Raw genomic sequence first — 19,056 nt, 5'->3', positions numbered from 1 at the left:
TTCAAGAACTCTGGAATTTAAATATTGCTTTTGTCAAATAATGCAAACACAGACAAGTCGGGTGTTGCCATGTGCTACTGAAGACCATTATTGGGGTTTAAAGTAAAGGAAAAAAATGAAAACTCTTTAAAAGTGATAAAGGCTTATGAGTAATATACATAAAGCAAACATGGCTGTTTCAGATAATAATGGTTTATATCCAACAGAGCCTTCAACTTGCCCTGCGATGCATTGTAGAGTTAAATTAACCAATCCATCACTTAATGCTTTTGCTAATAGCCACACATCTGAGTGTTGAAAGAACCAGCAGGGAATGTTTAAAATGAATAAAAGCTACTGTATTATAGAATATGCTTTGTTTCAAAGACCCATTGAAAACCTGCAAAGAACTCTATGCTCAAGACGAAAATATGTGGACAGCTACGATATAATGTTATGTGCAAGAAATGAATGCAATCACATTCTTATGTTCTTAAATCTAAGCCATTTACAAGACAGAGTAAAGATGGAGGACAGAGGAAAGATGTAAGGTGGTTCACTGGTGTTGTTTGTATGCCATCCAGTTCACATGAAGTCTTCTGGTTTCTTCTCAGCATTCCCCGACTCGTCTCCTCATCAGTGATAAGGTTACTGGTGTCCTGAGGGTTACGGCAGGTTGAGGAGGAGAACCTTGATGAAGGTTAAGCCCCACCGACCTCACTGCTGCTGTCATTACCTCCACAGGCACCTCCACCCTGACCCCCTCCAACCACTGCTCCACCACTGAGATTAATCACACACCACCTAACACCAATACATAGTCTGCATGTGTTTGGCTCATCTGAGGGTGATTATTAAACACCATCAGAGCCAAAGAGACTTTATCCAGTAATCTGCCCCTAGTGAACGAACACACACACTCATACACATGTGTGCACAAGAGGGTTTTGTAAATGCATGTAGCATGCACACACTGACACACACAAGCCTGTCCCAGTCTCTCTTTTTCAAATGGTAAAATACATTTAAAACACATTTAGCCATATTAAAACACAAACTGCCTACAAGCCGTTTTTTGAAATGAGTACCATTCGTTTGCTTTAGCCATCTCACTAAGAAGGAGCCCAAAGGGGGAGCCAGTAATCACTTTATTCAGGACTGCTTATACAGCCAGACAGAAAGAGGACCCTTCTCCACCTCTCCACCAATCAGTCTCAGCCTCTCAGTGAGACATCAGAGACCCACATGTGTGTGAAGCGCATGTAAAGGCAAGGGCCACGTCAGGCAGAGAGCCTCTGTGTGAACCAGAATAGGCCTGATGTGAGTCCTGGGACTCACTTAATGAATCACTCTGTAGTCTGGACACACATCCAGGGCCCCAGGAGAAGACCTGTGTGAGCTCTCAGTACTCATCTCTCACCTCTCTGCCCTCATACATGGGGATCCTCATACCTGTCATAGAAACTGCTACAGTATAATTCACAGGGAACAAGAGCACTTCATTAAGGAGATCTTCAAAGGGGGACCAGGGAAGATGGGAGGATCTTTTTCCTGAAGTCAACAGGACAAGGGGGGTATATTAACTACCTCTTCGAAACATGTGGGAGAATTGAGGACATGGGGTATCATAGTGTTCTCAAAGTTCAAGCCTCCTTTTATTGGACTGGTTTAATATACAGCTCACTGTATATATTTTAGACAGGAACTGTGTGTTTTGTGTGTACATCTGTGCTTGTGTCCATGTGCAGCTCGGTCTGTTTATAGTGTGTTTAGAGCAGAGAAAATGTGTCTTTTAATTAAAAGGTCCGATTGATTTAGTGCCAGAGAAACAGACAAAGAAAGAAAGAAAGAAAGAAAGAAAGAAAGAAAGAAAGAAAGAAAGAAAGAAAGAAAGAAAGAAAGAAAGAAAGAAAGAAAGAAAGAAAGAAAGAAAGAAAGAAAGAAAGAAAGAAAGAAAATGAGAAGAGGCCCATAGTGAGGCTTACTTACACACACAGGCAACAGGCAAATCTCTCTGAGGCTTAATGAGCCTGAACTAGCTTGGACTCCTCATCATCTGGGATGATAAATTCTGGAATAACAAATCATTACGCCGACTCAAATTATGTCCGTCTGCAGGTGCACGTAAATGTATTCCTGTGTCTGTCTGTCTCGTGTCTAGCTGGAACTGTCAGTGCTAAGAGAGAGATCAAAAAGTACTGATGCACACCAAGGGATAGGCAAGAATATAGAGCTGGGAGCAAGCACAGGAAGACAAACACACACGTGCACACACACCGAGCCTCCTCCAGGTAAAGGTTTGAATATTTAATAAAGTCTCATTAAGGAGTGAATATAAGAGGTGGAAGTATAATGACACTGGGGAAGACACAGTAATAAATTCAGGTCCCATGCAAGCCTAATCAGCCCAAGTTGTTCAGACACAATCACAAGCTTCGGGGCATTAGAGACATGAGCGAACAACACCAAATGTTCCCCATTTCCAGTATCTCCTTGTTTTGACTTAACTTTTACAGAAGGTCTTTATTTTCCTGAAAAGAAACAGGCACCCCAAAAGAGCAATTGGTTAGTGGGTTTATCTAATCAAAATAATTGAAAAATGATATATTGTACACGCATGCATATATTTATCACCTTAAATAAAGACCACAATCATTTCCTTGTGTGTTTTTCTTACCATGAAATTTCTTATTATGGAATGCCACGTAAATGCTCGATGCTGATAAACATAGCAAAGGCAGGCTGCGCTTTATCTTGGCAAACACGATGTTGTGAGACTTCAAAAAACTGATAAAAATAACAAAAGTAAATGAAAATTACACACACACTCGCCTTATTTCGAAGTCCAATTACTACTGCCATCTTCCCCCCGGAGTTTGTAAACGTGAAGTACGATGATACATTCTGCTCAGATCAGACAAGCAATTACCAGCGCTAGCCCCATAAAGCCAAAAACAGGATATGCCTCTTCCATTAGACTTACAATGATAGGCTCCTTTCACAATAAATTAGCCCTTTTATACACACACAAAAATTGTAATGTGTGGCATGTGCTATTTCAAAGAAAATATTCCTTTTTCCTCATCATAGTTGGAAAGATGTGAAATGTGAGAAAGAATAGAGAAAAGGGGTGCATGGAGGAAACACAAAACAAAAAGTATCAAATCAAAAATCACTATATACGTATAGTACCAACTGTGTTTTTTTTATATGCATACCTGCTTATGTATGTGCGAAAGTGAATGCATGTACCCGGCATGCCCTCATGCGTCTCTATAATGCATGGGGAGTATATATTGTATGTATGTAAAAATTTAATTGAATTCCTTCTGCTATTGTGCAGACAGGCCCACAACGCTCTCACTTATCCAACCCCGAGTTGCTGCCAGTGAGATCTAATCATCCTGCATGAAATGAGCCCTACCTGAGCAGAATGGCAGTGCGAGGTCTGGAGGCTGCAGGGGAATACTGTACCTCCATTAGGCAGGCAGCGGAGAAACAAGGGAGCAGGAGGAGGAGGAAAGGAGAGAGGGTCAAGAAGGTAGGTGGTGGCAAGACATGTCGGGAAATTGTTACGTGTGGGATTATGGATACAGAAAGAGGAACAAGGGGTAGGTTGTATAGTGTGTCTAATAAGGGGATCATACACAATTTCTGAGACAAAAGGAGAATGGGATTTAGTCCAGTTGCTGTGTAAGGTTATGTTTTGACATGAAGGGTAACAAAAAGGGTGTTGGTTCTTTTCTCTGATTTCTCTGTGCTATGAAAACATAAATTTTCTGTTTCACAAAAAATCTCAGAGGTTAGTCAATTAATTCCAAGGTTAGTTTCATCACCTAGTGAATAAGTGAGGTGGGATGCCATCCTCATCTCGTAAGCATAAAACGGTCTCATTGCCATTTTCTCAAGTGATGCTGTCTAAATGTTTCCAAGAGGCACCGTGGTAAGATTTTAGCTGAAAGAAAGCTAAAAGATGCAGAGAGTGGCTGTTGCCCAAAAAAAACTTCTGATTACAGCCCTAACTTGACATAAACCTGGAGGCTGCTACTGCAGGTCCACTGAAGCAAACAGGTGCAGAGAGCATTACACAAAGAGAAACGCCACTGCCATAATGACCATAATCATACACTCACATGAGTCATGCGGTGCCACACACAGACCTGCACATGTCGTCAGTCTTTTCTGAAAGCCCCAGAGGCGCATGTATGTAGAGACAATGACACACATAAATGGTCACAGTTGGTTCAAGTTCATGCTATCATTATACTAACCATAATAAATCTGAACAGCAGCGAAGACAGCAAACACAGCTGATTGTTCAAAATAACAACTGACTCCAGCACAGCCATATTCATACGCTCAGCATGTAAAAACAGCACAGAAAGATGTGTCTCTGTGTTGCTATAGCTACCGACTCTTCACATCAACGCAATAAGCCGGCTGCAAGTCACTACATCAACTGCAACGATAGAGTTTTATATATACAGAGTGTATGAAACAGTTTGCAAAGTGCTTGTATGTACACACAGGTAAACTCTTGCGGGGTTAAACTGAGGACAACATTGAAGAGCAGCTTCCTATATGTCCTTAAGGCATGGGAAGGTGTGTGTTTGTGTGCGCGCGTCCTCAGGCTTCGTACTCAGAGCGGTCCTTCCTGCTGTGGCTGCATCTCCTCCGTTGATGACGTCAGAGCTCTGCTGCAGTCAGAGGGAGAGCTGGGATTCCTGTAGAAACTAAAAAACATCCACTTCACCGCTGCACAGCACATTCCCGTCGGGGGGTGTGTGTGTGTGTGTGTGTGTGTGTGGTTATGTGTGCTGGATTTGAATGATAATAGAGGCACTGACCCTGAGAGATGCTTTACTGCTGTGACTCTTTTTCTCACTCAGAAGCTGTCTCCTTTTGTGAGCCGGCCCCCCCCCCCCCTCTCTGCCTCTCTCATGTTCATCCGTGTCCCATGAGTTACAGCTCTCAGACGCTGTTATGTATCGGCACAGAGCCCATGAAACAGGAGCATGCAGCGCACACTAAAACACTTGCACTCAGACAAGTACACATACACACGCACACTGCAGAGCAAAACACAGCAACATCAGGAATAAGCAGCTTTTAGCGATGAATAAAAAAAATTCATCCATCTGGGATAAAGAGATGAAACTGTCCCCTACTTCATCGCTCTTTCCCTTAATCACTCCATCAACTGTTCCATTAGTCAGGAGAGTGTGCAAAAAAAATAAAGAAAGACACCTACATAGAAAAAATGACAGCAAAAAGAAAGTGAGCAACAGAGAACGGCAGAAAAAAGAAAAAGAGAAAATGGTCAAATATGCTTTTGACACCTGAGAATCATTCAGTGCACACTATTTTGCACAGTAAACTCCATTATGTCTTCTGACCTTAGAGCAATATGGAATTGGATTTTGAACCGACTGCAAGGGGAAAAGCAAACTATTTATTCTCCGTAAGAAAATAAACACAAGTCTAAGAGTCTTAATCTCATTTTTTGAAATCTTGTAATGATTTTCTGGTTAGGTCACACGGGAGCACATGGAGAGGAATGAGCAGTAAAGTGGAAACAGTTTGGTGATGAATAATACATTATGGATAAAGCACCTGATCTTAAGATGTTTACAGAATATAATGCTGCTCTTGCATTAAAAGAGGCTATATCACAATACAGTGGGAAAGCCGAGTGCTGGTTGGTCGACCATCAGCCAATGAAAATAGGGCAAAATCCAAATGGGAGAGCGTGCTGGCCGTATTAAAAGATTTATGCTGAAATACTTTCACAAACCAGTACAGCACCGCACGGCTGGAGATTTGGAGGAAAGTAGCACAGGCTGAACCCACAATTTAGGCCAGAGGGAAAAAACACAAAGACAAAGATAGCAGACTCACTGCCTGAAGAATGACAACTTCCTGTGATCTGATTTCATCCTAATACATAGTCATGACAGAGGGTCTTCACCTGGCAGTGGACTCAAAGCACGGACCTATTCTCTGATGAAGTGGCAACACAGGAAAAGCAAACAGAAGAAACAGTTTGTCTTGGCCGGACCACTGATGCAGTAACACCTGTGATCCAGGTGTTTTTTTTCCCCCACATAAACTGGCCACAACACTCTCCAACGTTATCAGAACAGCAAACTGAAGCCATCCCCCCAACCCCATCCCCCCCACCCCCCTGTACATGAATAACGGACTCCTTGATGTTCCCAAGCTGAGATAAAATAAGTCAAGCTAGCAAACATAGTGCTAATTCTCTTTAGTCCTGCCAAGTGTCAGAAGTCGGTGCCACAGAAGACGAGCAGCCAGCGCAGGTTGTTGATTTGTGACCAGTCATGCTCATCTAACCTAATCTCGCTGAGGCCTGTCTGCTTCACTTCACATGCCAAGCCACATCTCAGGTGTTTCAAGCATGGGCGACATTTGTGCTTCATAGCCTAAAGAGCTGACAACAGAGCAAGTGGCAGTGGAAACTCTGAGTGCATCACAATTACTCTGTCCCTGCCACCAGGGACGGGCAGCACACAGTAAATGAGCGTACGTTTTCATTCATGTACTTTTTTTTTTTTTTTTTTCCTCGGAAATGCGTTCCTCAGGGAGTTGACAGCTGGTCTGCTGAAGCAAAGGCACTGTTTCATGTATGAAATGGGTGTAAGTCATAAACTGTATCCACTCGGGAAGGAGAATATTGCAAGTACATTTATTTTCTTAATGGCAAGACATCACAAGTGAAATGGCCAATTTAGCTAGATAAATAAACTACGACTACTCCACTATAAATTTATATCCAATTAAGATTATAAATATTTAGTACAGTTAGTTTTGCTTTTTCTCAATACATTTTATTTATGCGTGTGAATGTTCAAGTTCAAGAAAATTAGGTCAATAAATCAACTAAAAAATGTAAAAATAAAAAATTGAGATAGTGACATTCATTAAATCCAGTATTATGTTTTTGTTTTGTTTTTGCTTATAACATCAACAGATATAAATATATTTCTGAAGACAGCATGAAAAAGAAAAAAAACATATCTGCTTTTAATACACTGGAAACTGTAATATTAACTGTATAATCTGTAAAGCAGGGCTGTGGCAAATGCCATCGTGTGAATTGTACAAGTGTGCTGCAGCAGTTTGAAAACTCTCCCAAAGTCAAGGTCACTGGCCCACCCATCTATTTGTTAATGGATAAGGTACAGCAGGACAGACAGCAATGGGGGGATGAGCGCAGAGCTTCCCCCCTGATCTGAGGACAGCCTGCCAAGACTAGCTGAGCTGACAGCAACTAAAGCCGAGGCTCCCCACATGTGCTAATCTCCCAGATTTAAATGGGAACACAGCACACAGCGCAGAGCACAGAGCAGGGCAAGCCTGTCTGATCCATGACCGTATGTCTGAGCACACGGGCTGCACAAGCATGCACACACCCACACACACACACATGAAGCTTACATGTGAAAACACCCAGTCATACATTCATTCACATACTCGTTTCCACAGTCGCATTCGCTAAAGGCAACGCAGATGAAGAGAAGGAAGTCAGATAAAGACAAAACTTGAAAGCGTGGAATAGTAACGGAGGATTTTTCAGCCTGACTGTTGTGATGCTCACTTCAGATTGCAGCCACGTAAAGAGCGAGAGAGCGAGATGGGGAGAGAAATGAGAGCGGCAGAAAAACAGAGAGAGAGAGAGAGCAAGAGAATAAGAAGAGAGAGAGAGAGCATTCCCTTTCTTTCTTCATGGGGGCAGACTGGGAACCAGCAAGGAGCAGGGAAACCATGACAACCAGACAACCAACCTTGGCAACCAAACCCAGCGTTCTCACAGTCGGAGCCAGACGGGCGGCTCAGCAAGGGTTAATCTGAGCTAGTGAGAGAGGAGAGAGAGAGAACCAGCCTCTCTCTCTCTCTCTCTCACACACACACAGGCATTTAATATACAGTATATTTTAAATCGACAAAGATCATACAGTAAGAAATGACAGCTGACTTTCTGAGCAGCTAAATAACTGACTGGCACGGAGACTTGGGGCTGGTATAGAGATGTCTAGAGGCAAAGCAGAAAGCACCACACATTTTAAGTGAAGAAACAGAGAAGTCATATATAAATGTAACAATTTGATGCACCGGTGAAAAGAGAAATGGTGCGTTTCTGCTTGCATTCCCTCTGCTGCGCTGGAAAACTAGCACCATGAAATTCTAAATAACATGAGACGATAACACATTACGCGAAACACAGCAGCCGAGTGGGCTGGGGACCTCAGCAACAGAGAGAGAGATGGTGTTGTTTGTATGAGCATGTGTGTGTGGAGTGTGTGTGTGTGTGTGTGTGTGTGTGTGTGTGTGTGTGTGTGTGTGTGTGTGTGTGGAGTGTGTCTTGGTATAACCAGGATAAAATGGACCATAGCACCATGTCACCCTAACCTGATTCTCCACGCTATATAACATGGCAGGGAAACAGTGACAGTGGATGCGCTGAGTTAGGATGAAACCCAAATAGGATGTGATGGGGCCTGTCCAAAACAACACACACACACACACATACACACACACACACACACACACACACATACACACAAACAGGCACGCGCTCATTCATGATTGCCCACAGAGACTATTCCAACAATCTCTCACTTACTCAATGACCTTCCATCTAAAGATTGAGCCCTATTCTCCCCCGGAGGTCAGCAATAGAGAGATGAAAATCAGGGAGGAGGAGGAAGAGGAGGAGGGGAGGATAATGAAGAGGATGATCAATACTTTGCCTTAATTAATAACCTCCGCTGCAGTCAGAACATTCAAAACCACTTCATGCTGTCTAAGTTCAAGGTTTTTCCTTTTTTTCCCCCCTTCCTTCTTCTACTCCTCCTTCTTCTCCTTGACTTCATCCCCCCTCCAGTTCTCCACCTCTTTCCTCATCATTAATCTCTGAAAATCGTTGGCTACATACATTCCTCCCAATCGATGCAATTCCACCGAGGTCTTGTCTGATTTACCACATGGCTGAATCCCTGTATGAATCTTGACTGGCCAAGGGAAGAGAGGGACACAGAGAGAGGGAGAGAGGATGGAGCGAGGCGGATGAGGGGAGAGGCGCACTAAATGACAGAGACCATCACCATTATATAACCTCAGCCAAAGTCACAGACAGTGAAAAGACTATAGGCTAAGTCGTGCTTTGATTTACTCAAGGCATGGCTGCTGTGCTTGATGTCACACACACACAGTAAGGCATACATATTCACACAACATACTTATCAGTGGACACATTCGCACACCAGTCTCCCAGCAGTTAGGAAACATTTCAGGGCTGAGGGAGCAGGAGTTTGGCTTCAGCCACACAGTCGAACAGCTGAGACCGTGCAGGCCTTGGCTTCCTGCTCCACAGCTCTGATCCAGCTTGCTAACACGGGGTACTACACAGCTGGGGAGGGGGATGAGGGGGGGGGGCAACCTAGCACAACCATTGGGTCGGGTCTGCTCTGACCTGAATCTCTGAACAGCCCCATTTAAACACGGGTCTACCGCCGCAGCCTCTCATTTATTCCCCCTCACTCACCAATTTTAGGTCAAAGCTGACGACTTGGGAGATACACTCCTGTGTTTGAGCTCAACACCGGTTTCAAGATTATTTTAATAGCAGAGAGGCTACAGGTCAAACACAGTTTGAGCACCTGCTCTGTTCACAAGCTACACACACACACACATTTAGTTTCTGTGGATTTGCCAAGTGGTTTTTCATTGACAGCATCGACTGAGCATTCCCTCCTCACTTGTCATCATCAGGAATATCATGTGCTGTGAAACAGTATGGATCTCCTCCACCAGACAGGAAATCTTTGGGAGTGCCCATTGATCCGAATCAACCATCCCCGGCTCACCAGCTATCAATCAACGTCGAATTAACGGTTTCACGTTACCATGCAACGTACCGGCCTCCTGCAACCATCTGGTTAATGCGCGCAAGTGTGCGCATGTGTAGTTAATTGAAGAGAAAGACAAATGAGAGTTTTTCTTTCACTCCCTCATACACAAAAGGCAAACAAACATGGCCTCACGCACCAACTGAGAAACCCACACTGAGAGTTACACACTGGACGGCCCTTTGCTGACATGGAAACACAAAGAACAGCTGGACTCTGGCTTACATGCCTTGTAAACCAGGGGAACCCTGGAACAAGAACTCTCAAGCAGTTCGACAAAACAGAGTGAAAGAAAGAGCAAGACTCAACATCACAGGCAGCTTTTTGTCAGATGAACTGTCAATATAAAAGGCCCTGAAGTGCAGATGATTTCACTCTCTAAACGTCAATCAGAGAATCAAGGAGCCCGCACATCAACTTCCAACCCTCAGCCTGTCAATATCCAAGTCTCGTGAAAAACAAGGAGTTTACACTGGATTAATGGGCAATGTTTTCCAGACAATAGGCCTCTATTCCACTAATCAACAGCCTTCAGGAACAAAGTCAAGGCGAAGCACGGCTGTGTTTTCCAACGCATTAGTGGAACAGAGCGGTGATTCAGCCTGTCTTAAGTCAGTGCACTGGCAACAACACAAATCCACAATCTTCAGCTTTGTCAAACAAAGCTTCAAGAATCTGAAATACAAGAAGGCTGTTACTCCAAACCTTGCTGCACTGGAGACGTTCAAAGGGAGTTCTACATTTTTATAACTGTTACCTCAGTTATAGTAGCATCGTGACATGGATTAGAGGCTTGTGAGGCTAATATAGTACATTATACAACCTAACAGGCAGCGCATGGGGCTAATTCAGCATTTAATAGGAAATGGAGCTGATTTGCAGAATTTGTTAAACAGTGCAAAAGTTTTGGAGAAAATGCTGAGGCTCAGGTGTTTCACACATTCACACACATACACCATATGCAGCAGGACCTACATGAGACATGCCATAGACACAATGCCCTGGCCAGGCTCTGCCAATCAGGCTCAATAACTCTGTCTTTTGGCTTGGAAAATGGCCTCCATGCTTCTGTGGCTTCATCCTCAATCAGTGGCCAGCCATGCTCACACTCCATATCTATAGATTCCATCAGGCCCTGATGCACACCTGACTAAGACGGGACTACACACATAGTCTACAGATACTGGAGAGAAAGCAATATAGCTGAAGGAAACAAGTGGTGGGAGATATAAAGGTATATCACTGACTGGCCAACAGGTCTGGTGCACACTGTGTGAATACTTTATCAATCTCTACTGACTGGAAGAAAAAAAAGTGTAATAAGGTCTTACATCCAATTTGTTGTGTATGTCATGGCTGTAGGGAAACTGTAGCTGATGCTATGTGGCCTATCTAGTGCAATAGATTTTTTAGCAGTAATATGGAGGCACTAAGTTGCCAAGCTAGAGTGGGCAAGCCCATTCTACCTTTGGGCCACGTGAGTGCGTGAGTGAGAGCCGAGGGGACTTTGACTGTGTAGGGGATTAGATCAGGAAGCCAAACCAGAACCACCGTGGCAGCCATGTGTGTATGTGTATGTGTGTGTGTGTATTTGTGTGTGTGTGTATGTCAGGACAAGGCCCTAATCACTTAATGAACACGGAACAGCACCACTCCTCTGAGCAGGACAGCCAGATCAACTAGAGGTCTTCCGCTTTCTCCACTCTAATAATACCAGCCAATCACAGCCTGGGAAAGCTCACGGAGGGATTTAACCCACTGGACGGTCCCAGCTGCCATTCACGATCCAGCTCGGCCCATTGGGCGATTACAGTTGCCAGGCCAACCCCTTCCGTGGGGGGCCTGGGAAAGAGATCTGACAGATTAACCAATGGTTAATGGGCGAATGGGATCTTATGCACTGTCATTAATCTGAATAGGTTTGGCACGGGTCAGCTACACAGACGCCAGTAAGCAAATGATTTTTCTAACAGAGGACACACGCGCACTCATAATGCTGAGCCCCGATATTGCTGCGCATTTGTTACATGAAAATATAATTGAAAAACCAGGCCAAAGTCATTCAAAATGAATACATGTTATATGATTTACAATTTCCTGCCTGCATGAAACGTGGTTCAAATTATGAAAATTAAAAGTTAAAACAACCAGATGTGAGCGGCAAGGACACAATGCTACACACACCTCCACGGGCCTGGCATCTCAGGCAAGCAAGGAAAATGCATCCGAATATGCCCTCAACATTCTCGTAAATACATCCTAGGGCATGGATGATCTCAGCAAAACCATGTCATTTAATGTCTTTACCCAACACACAGACTGCTGCCAGCTCTATACCACCATAAACAGCCATTTAGACGCTCCTGAGATCTGCTATCTGAAAGTAAAGTGGAGTCTGGCTGTGAGTGAAAGATCCTCCTGTAAACACACATGATTAAACAAGTCTCAGGAGAAAGGGGAGTCTAGCTCAGGTGTTTTAATATCGTGTTTGTTGTGTTTAATGTTCAATTCCCTTGTTTGATCATACTACAGTCATAATATTGCAGATATTGGGCACTGAGCTTCACTTCCTGTAGATGCAGCATGCCTTGGAATTTAACTCTGATTAGGGACTTCTGCTGGGAGACACACTTGTGTGCATTTAAACACCTCCTGCAGTCAAAAGAGGGGCAATAAGACAAACTCCGTTAATGGCCGCTGCATGGGGAGCAGCAGACAGGTGAGTGAGGTGACCAGGAGAATATTTCAAGAAAGCATACTGTCTGCGAGAACGCAACACAACATTTACACGCACACACGGCTGCTCAGCATGACCAGCTGGACCGGGTTGGGGAAGTAACGCCTATTGTAGCCGTTTTAGACAACAGATGGGAGGAAAATCTCTCGGCAGAGGAGAAGGAAAAGTCTCTGACTCTCTCTCTCTCTCTCTCTCTCTATCTGTGTCTTTCTCTCTCTTTAAGGATGGTGAGCTTGCAAAACATGCTGCATCTCTCCTGCCATGTCTGCCTACACAGGGCTGTGCCTGCCTCTATTTCAGATGGCTCCACTGGCTGCATGTACGTAGCTACTTGACCGCACAGGCTTCTCACTGTACAGTCACCAATGCTGACAACAGCAACTGAACTAATAGACCACAGTTACTCACACACATGACACACAACCCATGCCAACATACATGCATCACCTTGAAATAGCATGAATATTGTGGAACTAAGACCCCTCCTTTTTGTCATTAACTGCACATGTGCTATGCAACTTTAACAAACTGCAGTGTCACTGCTGTCTATGCTGAGATGAAGCATGTGCTCCTTATTCAGGAAGCCCAGTTACATCCCCTGGGGTATATATGAATATAGATCAGTGTAGCCCTTATTCCCCAGCTCTGTGAGCAGCTCGTGGTGTGATCTGTCAAGGTGGGACCTTCTACTCTATCTGAGGAAACCCACGTATTGCAGTCAGAGCCTATAGGAGAAACGCCTGCCTGCCTGCCTGCGGACTAAGAATAGATCAATGTATCAGGCAAATCGGGATTAACGTCGTTGCGCTCCAATCACAGGACACACACACGCACAAACGCGCGCACACACAGGGGCAGCTAGGACACACACAAAAAAAAGTTGATTTTCATCATAACCCGTCGCACTGTCATCATCATCATCATTGTTGGCGTTGAACGTTTTCCACGCTGCTTCTCTCCTGGATACACACCACACATGCACGCACACACACCCAGTCCAACGCCAACGCACGCAGCCAACAAACCAATGTAAAGCAACATCACCTAAATCCCCCCCACACACACACACACACCTTTACCCACCCTCCCTCCTTTTGGTCCCACTGTGTGAACATAGATGTGGACAGTTCACCGGTGAATAATGAAAACAACCAACCTCTCCAAACACACACACCCAGCAGACTTGGACAAGCAGGTGTTTAGTTATCTATCACCTGCAGACACCCAGCCGGCCAAATTTCAACTCGCCGCGGAGCGCTTGGAAAATAAATTGTGCAATTACAAGAGGGGGGGATGCGGTGAGCAAAGCTGTCCCAACTAACCTGTCTGTCCTTTCCCGAGCGTCTTCTCCAAACGGTAAGGTCCCACGTAATTGGCATGTTGGGCACCGCTGTTGTCTTTACCGGACGATGACATGTCGGATGTGTGTTCAAATTAAACACTTTGTAATACAGAGCAGACAATTAAAACAGTCCTCTCGCTGGAGGTCCAAGCCGCTGCTTTCTCTCTCTCTCTCTCTCTCTCTTATTCTTTAAACTCCACAGCTTCTTCTCTTTCTTCCTCTCGCTCTCTCCTCTGTCGCTTTCTGTCTCTTCTCCTCTACCTCACTCGCTGCTTGAGGAGGTGAGGTTCTCTCTTTCTCTCCTCTATCGCTGCAGACGAGCCGCAAGTGCCTTGAATATCATTGTCGGTGGAGGCTGTGCTGCCGCTGTGCGTCTGTGGGAGGTGCTGCCGAGCCGTCGCGGGTGATTGACAGTGGCCGCAGCCAATCAGAGAGCAGGTTACCTTGTTAAAGTTGCCGCCCCGTTTTCTTGTTGCTGGACCATCTTTACTTTTTCCCCCCTCTCTGAAGAAGAGTTGCAGGGTGAGATCTATCTGGAGGGAGTTGGACCACATTAACTCAAGGTACTGAGTTTATGTAAGAATAATGGAGTTCAAACACATTCATAGATATGAGGCTGGTGGGGGAAGAAGAAAATTATTTATCAAATTCAATCAGTGTTGAGGTTTTGACTCCTGTTGTTAAAGGTAGAGTCTGTAGATTTGTTTGTTGCAGTTGGTAAACACAACATTCAAGTTGGGCCCTTCCTCTTAGGCTGAACAGCGCACGGCCCCTGCCCCTGACAGCAGTTGTCAGGACTGACCCATGCTCAACTGCTGGCAGCTGGTTATGGGCCCAACGCCCAGTGCTTCATTCAGACTGTATTTCATTTTCTAGTATGCCACTGGTTAAGTGTGTATCTTCTTTGAATAATGATGTGTGGAAGATTTCCACAAGATATTTTGTAGAATCAAATCAAATCTCTATTCATCTTTAGAAAATGAACTCAGAATCTGTGAATATGCAGACATTGTTTGTTTAAAAAATTTAAAGCTGTGTCTCCTGTGTCAATGAAATCTCCATTTGACAGTATACAGGCTATGTGTTGGATGTTTTGACCTTCCCCATCACACCTGTGTAAGATGCATAATTGACCGTTTGGTCTCCAAACTAGAACTTGTAATATCAGAAAAAAAAGGTCAAAAAAAGTGAAGGTCAACACAAAGAAACTTTTCCACCTAGTAGATGAGTGTGAAACAGCCGTCCAGTGTCAAAGTCCGAACATGCACCATTCTGCACAGTCATTCAGTCAATCCATTGTTTGCAACGCTTATCCGTGCAGGTTATCAGGGGGCTGCAGCCAATCCCAGCTGACACGGGTGAGGTCAGATACACCTGGCCAGATCAGCAGTCATACAGAGAGGAACAAGGCACACACACTCATATTCACACCTATGAGCAGTTTTAGAGTCATCAATCAACCTATAGTGTTCCTGTCTTTGGATTGTGGGGAGAAGCTGGAGCCCCCAAAGAGTCGGCACAGGCACTTAAAGACTTGTTTTTACCTCTATTGTGTGTCTATTTTGTTGAGTGTGCCTTTGCACTCTGTGTATGTGGTGTACATATATCTACAGTGGCCGTTTCCTTCAAAGTCCCCTCATGTCCCATCACATTATGGAATAATGCTCAACTCTTGTAGTATTGCAGCGTTTCCACACAGAACAAGTGCTACACACACAAACACATGTGAACTCACAGCCCTTCAGGGTTGTAGGCTACAAAATGGTAATTGCCAGCAAGCTGCGTACTGGAAGCTGTTGGCCGTTATTGGTTTGGCCAGCACGGTGTGCTAAACCACCATTATGCCAAACACCATCTCTCACCAGAAACTGTTCCAGCGTTCATAAATATTTATACTGACTTTATTTACTGAGGTGCTGTCGCAGTCAAGACCCACAGTGGAGGAGTTTCTCGTCTCTGCCCCCTTGTTCTTGCTCTCTCTCTCCCTTTGTCCTTTCTCTGTGCTCTCCTTTCTTTCCTCTCTCTGGCACACACATCACACGAGTGATTGTGTGCGTGTGTGCAGCAGGGGGAGAGTGTGTTGGCCCTCTGATTCATTTCACACCCCACTGGTCTGAGACCTGTGACTGTGGCTGTGGCCTCTGTCTGTTCTGCACACACCCTGAGAGAGTACAGGTGTCAGGGGACACATGCAGGAGAAACACACACAGATATTCATGCACACTTACAAACACACTATGTGACCTCTAAATATTCTTTAACAGAAGGTTGAGGGGGGCTCGCTGAAATATTAAGCAGCAGGAATTGCATCACTCTGTCAGACTCTCCAAAGCCAAATCCATTCCTGAAAGATCACCATGTTCTTAATAACACACACTCTCACCTTTTATCCTTCCTACTTTTCCAATAATTTATTTTGGTAAGAAATTAAAATGCTGTAGTGCATCATCTAATTTCCATTCATCTTCCCTCAGCATGTACAGACAAAACACAATATCGTCTAAACATTATACAACTGTGCTGTGTTGTAAATTTAAACAGGCAGTTACAAGCCAAGTGAGGAGGTACAATTCTATTTAAGGGATAAATCCTTTGGGTTGGAGAGAAATATTCGCACCTATCAACTCTTGCTCAAAACACAAGTAAAGTAAGGGAGGAAATGCAGCGCAATCCTTCGCAGGAACATTTCCTGCCTCCTCACTTTTCATTCACGAAGCTGAAGTTTACAAACTGCACATGCCCCAGTTTGGTGCCTTTGAGGTCTGTGTTGAGCATGTGTGCCATTTCCCCTGATGCCCTTCATCACGCTGGGAGCTGAGGTTTGTGCAGAGGAGGAGGTGTGACCCAAAGTGTCACCCACGTGACTGCATGGTGCCAGGTGGACCGGGCATGTGATGTCAGCGGCAGGCGCCAGGTGGGCACCATCTCAATAATGCATCATGCCCAACTCTGGCACTGGCAGGCGCACCACTTTGAAGTGTTCCAGAAACATCTGTAGCTTGAGTTTTTAATCACCTTGCCTGTACCTCCCTGCTTCCCATCAATCCTTCTGCACTTCTTCACAGCCTACATCCCTCTCTCTCTCTCTCTCTCTCCTACTTTCCAGCAAAGAAATTAATGAGAAGTCTTCTTAGTTTGTGTTTGAGCTTGTGTATTATAGCGCGTGCATGTGGACATGTGTTTGTGTGTATATGCGCGTGTGAACACACAGAGCCACCAAGCTGCAGAATTCAATCAAGAGGATGAGCAAAAATTCCAAACGGCTCCTTGTCTTCTGGATGTTTGCGGAGTGGCAACGCAAGAATTATCAAAGTGTTGTGATAGATAACACAAATGTACCATTGGCCAAATAGCAATCAGCTGCAACTGCAGGCTCGCACACTCACAGGATTTGCATACTAATAGTCACTCTCTTTCCAAACAACCGATCAAACTTAACAATGGTGTAATGACTAAAAATCAATCATTTCATGGAGCAGTGTGTACAGTCAGTGCCCAGACTTTTTTTTTTCCAAATACACGTTATTGTTAAGTTTGTTTTTGATCCCATCTGTGAAAGAGAGAGAGAGAGAGAGAGGGAGATGTGATGAAAGATGAGGTGTGCCAAAGAGAAAACAAAAACAGAGGGAGGGGGGAGACAGAGGGAGAGGTTTACCAAAAAGTGGAACATATTTAATGTGTGGCAAGAGTCCAATAACCTCTGGACATGAGCCCAGACTGCATAATATCTCCACCATACAACCATATAATGAATAGCTTCGCATCAGAGTCTGACCAATTCAACGGGGGGCTGTAAACACACTTCCTTACACTAAATGTCTGCACAATACACAACCACACACGGGCACTTACACTCACACAAACTCAAACTCTTGTACTATTACGGCGCTTCCAACCAGGAACAACTGCTGCACACGCAGACGCGTACATGTGAACCCGCAGCCCTTCAGGCTTGTACAAACTGGTTATTGCCAGCGAGCTGCTGCACTGGAAGCTGTTGGCCGATACCAGTTTGGCCAGCATGATGAGCTTGATTAATTAGCGTGTCATCCACAAACAGAAGAGACTATTAGTGTTCATCTGCAAACATTTAGAAAACTGGAGAGGAGAGGAATGAACGAAAGGTGAAGGTGGATTTTTGGCAGGACCAGACCTCTGCCTGACAAATACGGGAGTCATGTAGACTTCTTGGCTCGAGAGCAGCATCCAGACTAATGGCAGAAAAAGGGACAATTAAAAGGAAAGGAGAATGGTATGAGAGACAAAAGGGACAGAGTCTTCATATTCAGCTCAGGTGATGCTGTTTCTCACGATATAGATAGAACACCCAGCGGACACAAAAGACAGGAGGGGGAGTCAAGAGGGGCGCACCCAAGGGAAACAATAGGACAGGTTACTCTCACATGTGTCTCTGCTCGACAGATAACAGACACTCAGGCTCTCATTTCCATCCATCACGTGCAGGTGTGTGTGTGTGTACATGCAAGTATGAGCAGATGCTAATATACGTACAGTATATCTGCTTAGACATCCTCAAAGGAATGAAAGTCGCATTATGAACTGAGAAGGTAATCAGATATTATTGTATTCTTAAGAAAGATGTAGCTTTGAGGGTAACACAAGAAGGTTTGTTCAAAGCACACAGCAGGAATGTGTCTTGTGGTCACATGGACCACCCATCTACATGAAGTCCCATAATGATCCAGAGACTGGAGGACACTTGGGCACGTCTCCGATTCCGCACAAGGACTTTGGAGTGTGAAACACTTGAGCTCCTGCCACTTATGTATGCAAATCAGTGGGATCACACACACACACACATACACACACACACACGCACATACTCATGTTCCAACATCCAGTATGTTCATGTACCACGATCAGTGGTCGACGGGTGTTCATTTCAAATGTCACCACAGTGTGCTGGTTGTACACTGACATGCCCATGAGTAAGTCTGAGGGGGATTCTCTCCAGGGGGAAAAAGGTTCACTCTCCACACACACACACACACACATATGCACATACACACACACACACATATACTTAAGACACACATATACACATACAC

At 44.6% G+C, this 19,056-nt stretch overlaps 1 protein-coding gene across 7 annotated transcripts in view; it reads right to left on the bottom strand.

Annotated features, from left to right (window-relative positions):
- Positions 1 to 14,328, bottom strand: part of brsk2a (BR serine/threonine kinase 2a) — a 155,342-nt gene extending 141,014 nt beyond the window's left edge. For 5 of the 7 annotated variants that reach the window (XM_085779661.1, XM_085779663.1, XM_085779659.1 and 2 more), the window contains exon 1: positions 13,968 to 14,319. In XM_085779661.1, the coding sequence (XP_085635787.1) occupies positions 13,968 to 14,061 (94 nt within the window). In that variant the 5' untranslated portion in view covers positions 14,062 to 14,319. Of the gene's footprint in view, positions 1 to 13,967 lie in introns of all 7 variants that reach the window. The other 2 variants (XM_085779662.1, XM_085779660.1) reach the window with 2 other exon arrangements.
- Between the last annotated feature and the right edge of the window lie 4,728 nt (positions 14,329 to 19,056).

Source organism: Trachurus japonicus, chromosome 6 (assembly GCF_045865225.1).
Source record: "Trachurus japonicus isolate A0001 chromosome 6, Traja_1.0".
NCBI lineage: Eukaryota > Metazoa > Chordata > Actinopteri > Carangiformes > Carangidae > Trachurus > Trachurus japonicus.
Note: the sequence above shows the minus strand (reverse complement) of the source record. Positions and strands in the feature narration are given on the sequence as shown.